This window comes from Scatophagus argus, chromosome 22, assembly GCF_020382885.2.
Source record: "Scatophagus argus isolate fScaArg1 chromosome 22, fScaArg1.pri, whole genome shotgun sequence".
Taxonomy (NCBI): domain Eukaryota; kingdom Metazoa; phylum Chordata; class Actinopteri; family Scatophagidae; genus Scatophagus; species Scatophagus argus.
The window spans coordinates 2750530-2765261 of NC_058514.1; the positions used below are offsets into that span (position 1 = coordinate 2750530).

General features: G+C 44.2%; 1 protein-coding gene across 2 annotated transcripts in view; it reads right to left on the reverse strand.

The window, feature by feature from the left end:
* The window catches only part of rassf3 (Ras association domain family member 3), a 52730-nt gene that overhangs the window by 8106 nt on the left and 29892 nt on the right, over positions 1–14732 (reverse strand). For both annotated transcript variants that reach the window (XM_046378660.1, XM_046378661.1), the window contains one exon: positions 1973–2080. In XM_046378660.1, the coding sequence (XP_046234616.1) occupies positions 1973–2080 (108 nt within the window). The remainder of the gene's footprint in view (positions 1–1972; positions 2081–14732) is intronic.

The window sequence follows — 14732 nt, forward strand, 5'->3', positions numbered from 1 at the left end:
GCTGTGTGTGTGTGCACGTCACTTGGGTGGGTTAAATGCAGAGCACGAATTTCGTTGGAGTGAGTTCCCTCCAATGACAAAATATGTCACTCTCATCATAAACTTTGTGCCCAAAACCCAAAGACCATCAGACACGTCTCAGAGGAGCCGCAGTAATCAGGTGCATACGGAGACACTGGAAACCAGTCCGACCCAGTTCACATGAAGTATGAGGAGCTTTTAAAGCCAACATAAATCAATCATAACATCGCCAACAGTCTGTGCTACCTGATCTCTCCTGGTGCGACCAGTTCACCCATTAAGCCCGGTGCGTCCTGCAGGACAGATGGCCTCGCCCGGAGGAAGAGCATCTTAATCTCATTACTCCATGTGGTGCCTGCAGGAGTGTGCGTGCAAGCGGGCGTGTGCGACGGTCGTTAGCGGGCAGACGAGACGAGCACCAACAGGGCGACTTTCTTCCATCACAGATGGAGCGATAAAGAGACAAAGGAGGACGTAACAGACAGAAATAGAAAGAAAGGTGTGGGCAGAAAGGCAGCGATGCCGTCAGCTCGTCGCTGTACTTTACCTGCTTTACTTTTATCTAATCACCTCTGGACTCGATCATTCTGTTCTGGATTAACTGACCAGCTGTTTGATCAGAAAATGATGAAAACTGTGATCTGCGGCTCCCAAATCTCAAAGTGACCTCCTCACAAACTTTCTGTGTGTAGAAAACGTTTCTGAAAATCCCACACTGAGGTGAATTTTGTACACTGGGCGGTGAAGAAACCTAAACTTAAGGATTTCTTTCACATTGCACTGCTGATTTTAACATATCAAAACCTTCTCCAGTGACGCCACAGGACGCCTGCTCCCACAGTCCTTCACATTTACTGGATTTAATGTTCGTACCGTCGAAGGCGACTTCACACACCTTTCACGCTGCCAAGTTAAACACTGAGGGGGAGAACAATAGCAGGAATAACATCACATCGCTCTGATGTGACTGCTGAGGAATGCTGAGCGGGAGGAAGGCAGCGAGGAAACATCAGCACACACCTCACATGTGGACGTCTAAGGCCTGCAGGACTCGGCACGTCCGGACATCACGGCTCTTTTTACTTAGATTCATATTCATGTTTTCTGCTAGATGTTTTAATGACTTCTCACGAGTCGTTGGCACTTAGTGATGTGGCGGCCGTTTCGTCAGCTGTTGTTTCTGAGGTGAAGAACGGCCTTTCAGTCTCGTTTCATGAGCCCACAAGGACAAACTGTTCCCGCAGTAAACTGCAGGTCCAGTTCAGTGCGGGTACAAGAACCATCGCTGTGGCTGCAGCTGAGTTTGGCTGGTAAGTTCAGTTCTGTAGAAATGCTGGAGTGCTGCTCATTGCTGTACAGCAGCAGTTTAAAGGGACAGTTCACCCTAAAATCAGATATGCACACAGTTTGCCCGTCTAGATGGTTTTGAAGATGTAGAGATGGAACCGGATGACACTTCATTCCTGGTGCTTAAAGCTCCAAAAAACCCAACAGCAACCTTTTACTCAAGATAATCCACGGAGCTTGCTGTGAGCACTTTCCTGTAGGAACTATTTTCTTTCTGTGTCACTGCGCAGAAGGAAACGTGCATCCACTCGTGGACAAGAGGCTTGTCCCCGTGACAGAACGGGATGTAAACATTAATGACGTAACGTTACCTGGCTTTGTTAGCTTAGCCTCTGATCAACGCACGCTTCCTTCTGGACTGTCAACGAAATAGTAGCAGAAAAAATCTGTATTCCTGGGGTGAAATGTTCCTTTAATGGACACAGAGGCAGCAGCACACAGAGTATCCACACGACCTACAAGATGTTTTCTGTTTTTAAAGGAGAAATGAGCTCCAAGCTAAATACACACTCACTGACCCAGCTAGTGCGTGTATCTCTGTGTGTGTGAGTGTGTGTGTGTGTGTGTGTGTGTGTGTGTGCGCGTGTGTGTGTGTTCTACTCACGAGTGTCATCTTGAGGTGGTCTTTGGTCACCGCGTTGTACATCTCGATCTTCTGCCCGATTTCCTCCCGGCTGAACTCCGTCCGCAGCTCTCTTTCCTTCTCCACATCCTGACGGAGACGGAGAGGGAGAACGTAAGGAAACACGACATGACAGATCGCCGAAACAAGACAGCGGCAGCGGCAGGGAAACGTGCACGACTTCACGAGCTGAGATCCTCCTTATCGGACTCGACATTCAGCAAACACAAACAGCATGCAGTCACGCACGAGTGACAGGTGGGGAATAATAAAGTCCCTCGCCGTGCACCGTGATTTAACATTCAGAAAAGCCTCGCAAAATGAGAAATTCTATCCAAATGTAGTTTGCTTTTAGGAAGGAAGGGAAGAAGTCGGCGGGCGAGTCAAACAGATGAAGACGACTCGTTTCTTTACCTTTCGAATGAGAAGCTTCATACCAGAAGGTCGTCGGGGAGCAGAATGAGAGAGCTTTAATAATTAGAGCTTTTCGCTGTTTCTACACACTTTATGTCACAGCACAGGGCTTCAGGCTAAAACTGTGCTGTTTTTCATGTGACCCAGGAAATGCAGAGGGAGGAGATGAAACAGCAGGAAGACATACAAGGTCGTGCAGATCTTTAAGAGAAAGATTCAAGCGCCTTCAAGGTAACTCAGCCAACATGTCGAAGTGGTTATGATCACATCTGACAGCTGCGAAAAATAATATTTACACCTCCACTTTGTTTATTTCATCATCAGTGCATATTGATTTTAACTAACAACCAGATGGTTTGATTTCAAATACTGGACGTGTGACTGTGTTGATGAAACACCAGATTACGCTGAAAATCAAAAAACATTTTTCAAGCAGTTTATTCAAATTCAAAGCCTCAAGAGTCAGCATTTTCCAAACTTTGAGGACTCGGCCCCTCGCTGCCGGAGGGTCAACACATGACAACAACACATTTCTAATCAGCCTGGGTCCCATGCTGAGCGACTGACTTCTAATTTTAAACACAGAAACATGGAAACCTCCTGCAGGACGGAGCGAAAAACCCCAACAGAGCGACAAGGACAAAAGGTTTCCAAAGCTGAAAATGATTACTGAGATTAGTTTGACTGACAGGAGGCCACGCTGGACGGCGTGATGTGTGCGGTGCGTTGGGACACGCGTGCTCGTCAGGTCGGCCACACATGAGGCTTTGTGTGCGTGAGCCCTGAGGGGAGCCTCAGTCCACGCTGTGCTCACACACCGGCGAACGGCGCCCCTGGTTATTTTTGATTTTTCTGACTGATGGCGGGATAAAAAAAGAAATCTGATGATGCCTTTGCAGGGTTTTTTCACTATTTTCAGTTTACAGACAAAACAATAATTGATTTAATGAAAAACTGTTGATTTGGCTGATGCAGTTGTTTGCTGCAGCAGTTTTCTAGTTTAACCTGCTGCAGCCACCTTAAACTGTTTCCCAAAATTTGGTTTTCACATATGGAGCATTGCTTGCCTTGTAATTAACAACTCATTTTATCCACATTAGAGCTGAATCAACCAGCTGACTAATCAATCAGACACAGAATTAATCAACATAAAGTGAAGTGAATTAAAGCCGGCAGGTTTCAGCTTCTGTGATGTGAGGACTTGAGGCTTTTCTCTGCCTCATCATTGTGAAATTAAACCATTTTTGTCATAAAAGGTCTGCAGTGTAGTGTGTGCTTACATGGGCATAACGCAGCCCTGCACTACATCTATTAAAAACCACACACACACACACAGTGCAGAATCCAGGGAGGCTTTCAAGGCGCATACACCCTTATATGGAAAACACACACTGCTCGAGGAAAGACAAGGTGCCAATACAGCAAACACTGCACACACACACTCTAACGTCGTCGTGTCCACTGTTTTACACCTCTGAGAAATGAGTGTGTGTCCGAGATGAAGTGAACTGAGTGCACTCACAAAGTTCAGATTAGATTTAAAACGAGGTGATCAATCCTGCACATCTCAAACAATGAGTGTCAGTGACAGACATCTTTCACGTATCTGTTTTAGATTTTATTAGAAAACTTAAATGGGATCATAAGCTGAGCAAAAAAAAACCAAAACGTGGATGTGTGTGTCACTCAAAGCCCACACTGCTGCGTACAGCACATTCATTTGCCTGACCTGAAGCCACTTCCTGACACCTGAGTGGTGCTGACCCGTCTGCCGGCCTGACACAAACAGACACTGACTCATCAGGATTAAAGGAGGACGTGCAGGACACCCCGACAAACCCGCTCAGCCACAGCTCAGGTGAGGCGGGACAAGCACTCTCATCCAATAAGCACTGGATTACAAGTCAAGGTACTTTACTGAAAATTTCTCCTCAGAAAAAAATGTTTAGTCCAGGGTTTCCCAACCTGAGGGTCGGGCCCCTTCATAGGGTCACATGGTAAAACCTGAGGGGTCATGAGATGACGAACAGAAGTGAAACGTCTCACAATGTGACCTTGTGACAGTGTGACAGTTTTTCAAATTAAAGTTGAACAACTCTCAAGACGTCTAAACAGCAGCCGCTGGTTTAATCTTTAACAAGTTGTCTTTATCTTTAACACAATTTGATAAGCTGATCATGTGGGTTTTATTTGATCTAAACCAGTAACTCTAACCAGTAAATACAGCACAGTAAAAATAAGATACTTCCCTCTGAAACACAGCGGTGCAAAGCGTAAAGCAGCACAAAACAGAAACACTGACAAAAGTACCTCCTCAGTTACCTTCCACCTCTGACAAAGACTCAGATTCCTTCTTTTATTTCTGAAATTTCCACAACTAAAGCTGAGTATCATGACGTGTCAAGTTTGACCCGAGTGGTTTTTCCACATTCAGTCTTCACTTTAAGACCAGGTCAGGTGAGTCAAAGCTTATTACCAGGACGTGACAGGTAAGGAGATTACCTGTCATCTTATCTTCCACAGACAGACAGACAGAGGGGAGGCACTCCCTTCCTCTCATGATTGTGCAGTGTGTGTGTGTGTGTGTGTGTGTCGTCAAAAGCGAAACCCAGTGGGCGCTGAGAGTAACATTACTGGATTTATGAATTTGTTGTCTTCTGGTATCAACTTTCCAGAATTAGTTTTTACACTCCAATTCCTCTTAATTTAAGCCAAAAATGCAAATGACTGTGGTCAAATCAAAATGCAGAAACATCAACACACTCCCCTTGGTAACTCAGGCAACTAAACCTAAAACAATTAAAACACGCTAACAACAAGCATCATCCAACACCACACGTTCAAATAAACACACTCGCTTTGCTTCGATGAAAGATGAAGAAATTTAGCAGAAGCTGCCCGAGAAGCGAATCAAATGGTTAACCGATGATTAAAACAGCTGCAGCTTTATCTTCTGTTGCTTCATGAATCAGTTTATCAACAAACAGCTTGAGCCTTGGCTATGACTGGTGCACTGAAACGAAGGGGCGGGGCTTATGACAGGCCAATTACTCAACAAGGTCATGTTTTATTTTTCATGTGTACATATGTATTAATATTGGATTAATGGAGCAGTTGATAAAGTTTTCTTTTTATGGCAAACAGAATCGCTGCGTGTCCAGTCCAGCCGGTGTGACGGCCTGGACGGAGAGGGTTAAGAGGAACTGGGAGGGTGAGAGCAACCAAGTCCAAACAAACAAGAGAAGCAGAGCACAGCGGAGCTACAACACAATGAGGTCATGTTCCCATTTCAGAGCACAGCGAGTCCTCCCACCCAAGAAAGAGGAGGACAGAAGGGAAAAGACAGAGACGGAAGATGAGTTCCTATAACTGAGAACTGAACCGGATTCTCACAGGCCACACCAGTAAAATGTTTTATGTTTCAATGACACTTTGAATGCTAATGAGGGACGAAATGTGATGCTGCTCGCTTTTATTAAACGAGCCAGAAGTTAATCGTGTTATGCTGTAGAACAGGAAAAATAATTCTCAGGTATATATGATCCAGTGTTTAAAGAGCAATCGAGTCTCCTGTCTCCACATTACACAGCATTAAAAAGCAGAACAAACTCTGCTGTGGAACCGGAGCTGCCAGGAACCACTGAACAAAAAGCAGAAGAGAAAGACTAAAGACTAAAGCTTAAAAATGATGAGACAGAAAAAGAAGAGCTACAGGAAAACAGAGACAAGCAGACAAAGGAGGGGGGAGGGGGTCAACACAAGTTTTATCTCCATGTCAGAGCGTCCCTGTTCCCTTACAGCCGCCTCAAGAGTAACTCTGGGAGTTTAGTCTAACTGTGTGTGAGAGAAAAGGGAAAAAATCACAAACACCTGCAGCATTCCTGCCTTTGTTTAGCACAGTCACGCTCGTCTGCATCCACAGGCAGGTAAATAGATGACATCACTATCTGTGTGTGTGTGTGTGTGTGTGTGTGTGTGTGTGTGTGTGTGTGTGTGTGTGTGTGTGTGTGTGTGTGTGTGTGTGTGTGTGTGTGTGTGTCCCAGGCAGACTAAACACAGCGCTAACTGAACCTAACCTACATTTTAACAGGACGAAGAGAACGACATTTTATTTCTGTGCTCGTGTGTTTTCCCTCTGAGCTCCAGCATGTGTTGCTGTACGTTCAGAGCAAAGGTCGTCTAATTTAGCAAACGATTAACAAGGAAGTTCTGCTGATTATACTGCAATGCTTCATATGATTTTGACAAAATCTTTAGTTTACAGGTCAGTTATTTTCTTTAGAGTTTGCTGATCTCATTTGGGACTAATGAAAGAGAAAACAGAGATCAGAGACTGTTGTGGTTAGTTTCACCAGCTGCGAGTTAAACCAAAGCGACTTACTGATTACTGATTATTCTTTCTCGTCAAACTGCTTCTTTTGTCCAACAGTCCAAAACCCAAAGCAAAAGGAGCATCTGTTTCACATTTTTGCTTGAAAAGCAACTCATACGATTGATTAGCTGATTATCAAAATAGTTGGATAATTGATTAACGGACTCTGATTTCTTTTTTTTTGCATTGTTGCATCAACTCGCACCTTTACGTCTAATTACAACCAATTTACTTGTTTCATTCTGCAAAACTTCCTTGGAAACTATTGGAATTTTAGGATCTGAAACTTTTCCCAAAACGTTCCCACAGCCTGAATCAGTTCCTGTAGAGCCTGCCTTTTATTTTCCTCCATATTGGATCAACTTTCTTTTTCCATTCTTTCTTGCGTCCATTTTCCTAACCTCCTCACCCTCACCCCCCCTCCCTTTTGCTGTTACTTCCTGTCAAGTCCATGGAGGGAAGTCGAGATCAGACACACCTTTCCTCCCAGCATTCCTGCACTAATGTGTACACACACACGCAGCGCCACATGAATGTAAATGCTGTACAAGTGGAAGGGCTCACACCTCTTCTGCATGACAGACCAGCTAATGGACATGAACACACCGTCAGCTCAGGGTCAAAGGACGCTCGCACAGCGACAGCACAGCGACGTTCAGGCCTCTCATAGATCTCTCCGTCTCTGTAACGCAGTGCCAGTCATAACATGAGCTGTTCACTAACCACAGCTGTCCTCAAACACACCAGACTCCACCACAGCGTCCATATGCCCACCACGCCTCGCATTACATCCAAGGACGCTTGTGGTGATTGGCTGTAAGAAAAACCATATCAACAGTCATTTAGAAAAAGGAATAGAAAGCAGGCAACATTTGACTGCTGATGACTCGTATCTTGTAAGGATCAGTTCAGTGTCAGTTCAGCTCCTCGTCGATAGCACTGATCAGCTAAGCAGTAAACCAAACAAGCTACGGCCTGATCAACATGTCAGCAGAGCCAACACTGGCTTGCTGAAATACTGCTATAATTACTGGCATTGGCAGATTTTGGAGAGATTACAATATTTTGATGCAGTTTGTGTATATTTTGTTATCATTTTTTCTTCATCCAAGTTTATTACTGTCTAGCACTTCGTAATTAATTTCAAGAAAGTTCAAAACGGACTTCATAAATATATATAAAACATCCTGCCACAGTATGTACTAAACAAAATCCTGAACAAACCTGGAAAACCTGGAAAAGACCCAAACGCTCTCTTAAAAGTGAATATAAGCTGCTAATACGCTGCGACTGTATTCTCGTTACTCTTATTTATCATCATATTAGTGCTGTCCTCAAAGTAAAAAGTCGTCTTTTTCCTCAGAAGAACAATCGCACTATTGTCGTTGCAAACAGGAGAAGTAAAACCTGCAGACTAAACTTGCGGGACCACATGGAGACGGGAGGCCCGGCTCAACACAAACCAAAGTGGACTGCTGACGCTCAGGCTGCAGTCCTGTCTGCATGTGGTCCAGTAAGTACAACATGGACAGCAGAGTACAGGACACACAGTGTCACACAGTCCCAGAGAGGGCACCACAACGAGTCCACCAGGGTGGGGGGGTGGAGACCACCCAGAGATCAAGACCTTCGCCAACAGCAACAAATAGGAGAAAGACGGAGAGGAAAAGACAAGTGAAAACACGACAAAGATTTTAAAAAAAGGATACACAGGCCTAGAAGGGAGGGAAAAAACTAAAGGTGGAGAGGGAGGAAGAAGGATGAGGAAGAAAGAGAAAAAATAAGTCGAAGGAGGAGCAAAAGAACAAAAGGACTGATTGGAAGTGAAGAATGAGGATGTGAAAACGATAGCCAGGAAGCAAGAGAGACCTAATTGAATGAATTAAAACCTTTTCTATCTTTGGTCGTGACACTTTTCACACCGAGCTGCCAGTCGTGCAGTTTGACTTTGGTTGTTTTGGAGGTAAACGTAGCTTTAAAAACACGACGCTGTCCAACCACGTCGACCGTCAGCTCACACTGGAGCCACTGCTGACTGCCTGCTGGGAAATGTTCTCATTACACTGAGAAATAGCTTTCATTAGGGCAGCTGCATACTGGGGAAAGACCCTGCACACACACACACACACAAACAGAGTTCATGTGTGATTTACAGTTGTCCCTCAAGTCAGAAGATTTCCAAATCCAAACAGTAAAAGGTAAAAAGAAAGTCTTTCTATAAGTTAACACAAGAAGCATTGAGCAACAGGCCGAGCGAGGTGTGTGCTCTGCAGATGTGTGTGTGTGGAGTGAGTAAGCGTGTGTGGCTTAAGATTATGAAACTTCATGGTTTTGACCTTGCAGGGAGGCAGCGAAGGCATGTGTGTGTGTGTGTGTGTGTGTGTGTGTGTGTTTGAGGATGGTGAGGCAACAATAAGCCACACTTCCTCTGCCAAGAGAAAACTGCAGCACATTCAGCACAAGCACACAGAGCTTCAGCTTATGGCTGTTTGCTTCAGCTAATAAACTGCTACAATATACAATAAAACCTTATGTTTCACGGTAATCTTTCATCGTTCGGTCTAATAACATGTCAGAAAAGAGTGAAAAAAATAGCTTGAGATAAATAACATATATAGGAAATTGTCATGTCTGAGAGGCAGGAATCAGAGATTGTTTGGACTGGAAGATAAATGTCATAAAACAAATATGTGGCAATAAAAAAATGTTGTCGATTAGGACTGCGACGAATGAATACCTGCTGAATACTTTTTCAACAAAACAGTGAAAGACACTGACACTCAGTTCCAAAGCCTCAATATTCAACTTATTGTCACAGATGACTGAGAAAAGCAGCAGACATTCACTTTTGTGGCATTTAATCTGAAAAAAAACAACTTCAGGGATTAATACACAATCAAAGCACATCATCGAACTCCTTTTCTGTCAACAGACCGATCAACTAACTGACAAATCAAAGCAGCTTTACATTCAACCATTTTCTGTCACAAGACTAATCAATTAATTACAAGACGTCAGCTGTATGCACACACTGTTTACAGCAATGAGCACGAGCAGCCACGTGCCCACACGGGCCTGCGGCGAAGCCTCGAGGCTTTAAAACTTAGCGAAACTAAAAGGACTCCATACGATTCGTGTTTGTTACAAAGCTTCAACACCGCGGGAAGTCCCACACCAACGACGGTCACGTGAGGAACAGCCTCGTTACGCTCGTTTGACCAGGTGAACGTTCACTGAAGACCTTCGGCCAAAAGAGCAAAAGCCAAACAAACAAAATGCTGGTAATGGGTGATAACGAGAGCCGCCGTGAGTCAGACAGGAAGCGATGGAGCAACGAGCCATCATTCATATATGACAACTTTATTACTGGATGGCCTTCACGCAGTCTGAGACTCCGCCCACATGACAGCCCTGTCCCATCATACACTAAATAACACACCCACAGTGTGCAATCTGCTACACCGCAACCGCAGTTTTGCTTCTGCTGGGTCGTCTTTTCCGTCGGACTTGTGGCGACCACCAGGTGTTTCGGAGGATTCACAGCACGTGTGAGACGAGTGTTAAGTTACCCGATGTGGTATCGCAGTAGTACTACTCACTGCTGTTACACAACGGCCACAGCGAGGATGTGAAAGGCGGGTGTGTCTGTGTGGGGTCTGATAATGGAAACAAGAGAAACAATACCTGTGAGATGTGTGTGTGTGTGTGTGTGTTCAGACTGTTCAAAGGGATTTTCCATTGTAGCTGAGGTGATGCAGCTTACCTGACTGACATTACAGTCATTACACACACACACACAAAGTCAGCCAAAACACAGATGATATTCAGCCGCCGTGAGCTGAACCTTAACATCAACATAACGAGCAGCCGCAGCCCGCAGACCTTGAGGGGTTTTGGTTGAAACTCTGTGTGTGTGTGTGTGTGTGTGTGTGTGTGTGTGTGTGTGTGTGTGAGAGAGAGAGAGAACAGCGAGTTCTGGACTGTTGCTCCATTTCAAAGTGTCACATGAAACACCTAATGACACACAGCATGATGGTTTAATTTGTGATGTGTGTGAGTCGATATGCCGTCATTGTGCATAAAGCCAACATTAGGCGTGTTACGGTGTGATGAGTCGGGTGTGTGGAACGTGGTTTACTGCGAAGACACACCAGCAGGACTGTTTCACGTTATTTCTGAACACTCGGCGCCGATTCTGCAGCACCTATTCAGCAGCAGAGAGCAACTCAACTGCCTCCAGCACATAATATTTAACATTTTCACGTTAAAAATCGCTAAAAAACTTGGCCTCGTGTTTTTGTTGTTGTTGTTGAATTGTGTCTTACGTTGTCCCAAACGTTTCCAATTGTTAAATCCAAGTGTTAAAACCTGTAATTTTATCTGCAGGTAAAGCAGCATCAGTAAACGTCACCAAACATAATCTGATTTAAACTTTGATAATAAAGACAACAACTCCCATGATCCCACGATGCTCATGCAGTAGCACAGTCCCTCAGTTTGAACCAGATAATTTCATGTTATTATGATGTATTTTCTCATTATAATGAGATGCCAATATAGTCTGTTTTGGTTTTTACAAGGAATTTTTATTGTTATGAAAACATTTCACTTTGTCCTACTTTACAAAACGGGTTAAAATCCCATTTAAATGAACTTTTCTCATCCTAACGTTAAACGTCTTCAGAGCCAATGAAGCACCAGAGCAAATCATCATCATCAGTAATTTCTGATAACTCAAAAGTGTTAAAATGAATTTTATGTTAATTAATCGATTTTTTCAGCTGTGAAACAAACTTTCCTTTATATTTCTTTTTTTTGCACAGCTGAAAACAAACTTCTCGGTCACCTCTGGAGGACAAAAGGTCAACGGAGACAATATTTTCTAAACTATGTCAAATACTTGTTTGACATTTCTGGACTTCATTGACTGCGACCGTCCATGTAGAAAACAAAAATGTTTACCGGTACATGTGATATTCACCCTTCAACCAACTGTCACACCAAAACTGCAAACCTCCAAAAACGTCTTCACACACACACACACACAGAGACACACACTGACCGTGAACCCGCCTTCTCATTTATCATCACTCGACTCTCACTTTCTCCCCACAAAAGCACGCTGTGGTTTGGCGATAATGGCGGCCCGGAGATCACAGCCGCTCTGAAACTGCTCCCAGATGAGCTCCTGACTGGAAGCCGGTATGCGACGGCACAGCTCACAGAGAGCGTCGAGGCAACAGCAACCAGACCGACCGGCACACGCTTCATTACTGATCGCGTAAACACAGAAGACGGCTGGGCTGAAAGGCCCACTCGCTTCTCCACAAGCAGACCTAAATGATTACATGTTTTCACCAGCAGAACCGCTGCTGAACTGATGCGGAGCTGTTTTGATTAACTGCTTTTTTTAAATAAGAGAGAATTTATTGAGGAGAAACATACTGCAGTCTGGGGAAGAAATACTTTTTCTACATGGTTTCGTCTAAAAGAAAAGCTGATAGTTGGGTGGAGCTGCGTCCTGTCACACACTTTGGTGTCATGTTTTAGATCTGTGGAAGCGGACAACGCCAGTCCTTAATGTCACTGATACATCTGAGGGAGTGTAATTAGCCGTGGCAGGGCTAGCAGGCAGTGAAAACCTCAGAGAGCGAGATAGTGGACAGAAAAGTAGAAAAGCTTTCAGTGATCTTAAATTGCACAATTAACTGGTTCAAAGTAGGTTCCAACCTCTCGTCTGGTGCATTTTGACCCTGTGATACGAAGCTACGCGTGGTCAGTTTCTTCACGTTAAGATGGAGGAGGAAACCACTTGACCACCTGTTCAGAGCGTCTGGAGCAGAGAATCTGTTTAAAGCAGCGTTGATGAGCTTCAGGGCCGTGACCTGCTCACACGAGCCGGACTGGATAATTATATATTACAGTTATTAATGGTTATTTTCACTGGCTGGATCGTTTACAGTCCATAAAACGTCAGAGTTAAGTTAAAAATACCCAGCGTGAGTTCCACCAGAAAAAAATAGTGATGAATTCTCCATTAAAATCACCACCACATCAAGGGTCAAAGACACAGATCAGATGGCATTTTTATTGCTAAGCCATTAAAGGTCAGTATGGTGTAACTTGAATGCATCCTTATGAGTATCCACTCTTTCTATCGTTCTCTTTTCTCTCTCTCAAACAGTCCTGACAAACACCTCATATTCTCCATGACGCAGGTGGTTCCTCTCAGAGGCAGATTTATCTTATTATACAACACAGCCCACTGCTGTGCTGGAGGTGTGTGTGTGTGTGTGTGTGTGTGTGTGTGTGTGTTTCCAGGCATAAAAGCACTCCGGTTCTGTTTGAAGAGATAGCGAGGGCCGCGCAGTTGAGAACAATCCCACTTATGTTTCCTTTGGAGAAGCCGAGTGCTGGAGTGGGGAAAGGCAAAAGAGCCTCATAAAAAGCTTTATGTAACCTGCAGACAGCCAGCAGAGACGAAGCAACGAGGCGCCTAACATACACAACTTAACCACTGGCTGATATCTGAAGCGCCAAGCAGGGAAGCAAGCTTTACATTATTTTTTACTGAAGTACGAGGGCGGCCTCTGAAGCCGTTATCACATCATCAAACTAACCTAAAACTCAAAATGAAAGTCTTGTGGGTTAAGAAAAAGCTTTCCAACACGACTCTTGCTGAGTAACATTGTCTAGCACCACACAGGAGGGATTTTTCTTCAGACAGAAGATGGGGATGTCATTAGTTGTGAAGATATTTGGCCAAAAAGCAAAGTAGTCCTGCTCTTGGAAGCATGAATGTCTGGCGCACATGTCTTGGTAATCCATTCAGACAATACTGAAATATTCCAGTCTGGACCAAAGTCGGGGACCCAGAAGACTTGAAGTCATCCCTGGAGCCACACGGCTAAAGTTAAAGTTCAAAAGTTTAAAGAAGCAGCATTTAAACCATGAAGAAAACCCAAAAAATGCAGAAGAAAGTGTGCCTGCTGACGCTCTTCTAGGCGGGTTGAGACAAAGTTCACCCACAGGTTTACTACAGACTGACGGCACTGTGTAGTAAAACACGTCAATACTACACTGCAACACTAAATAATACTGAAAACACATTTCCTAAATGTGTTCTTGCAGAACAAAAACTCGCAGAACAACAACTTTCTTTAACCTGGAACCTCCAACTTAAGGTTCTGGTTCATTAAAATTGCAAAATGTAAAGGCCTTCAGCTTTCAGCAACTGGTTGATCAAGTTTCACGTATCCGCGAGCACACACACAAACATGAAAGAGACAGGAATCTCCCACACTAAAGTCTGGTGTTTATGGTTGGCTTGGCAGTGTTGTGAGTCTAAACACTGAAAAGGCTGACTGAAAAACTTTAAACACAACTTTAATTCACATGAGACACACAAACACACCGTCGCTCACATGATGCCTGATCTACCAGACAACCAACCTGCGGCGGCAGAGGACACCGCAACAGAGGAAGCTGCAATCACAGACTGAGGACGGACTCTTGTGAAATCCTCTTTGGCTCTCACGGTTTTCAATAAACATCATCATGGAACTGGGTCCCCCAGATCGGAGGCTTCATTTTTCAGCTTTTAAGAGAGCTACAAAACTTGGTGGGTCATGGGTCTAATCTAACAATCTTTATTAAGGTTCAACGACAGCCAAGGACGGCTCAGCTCAGACTGTCTCAGATCTGAACTCGCAGGCTTACAGCCACAATGTCAGACAGAAGGCTGCTGCCAAGGTAAAGCTAATACCGAATGTTTTCCAGATTATAAACGCTGACATCAACATGCACAAGCAGCACGAGTGCAAACTGTGTCAGCAGTAAGAGTCAGGAATCAGGTTTTCAACTTTGTTACCTTTGCATGGTGGTTTCAAGTAAATGCAACAAGAAAAAAAAAATAATCAAAAATTCTGGCTCCAGTTACTAAATAACAAGACTCGG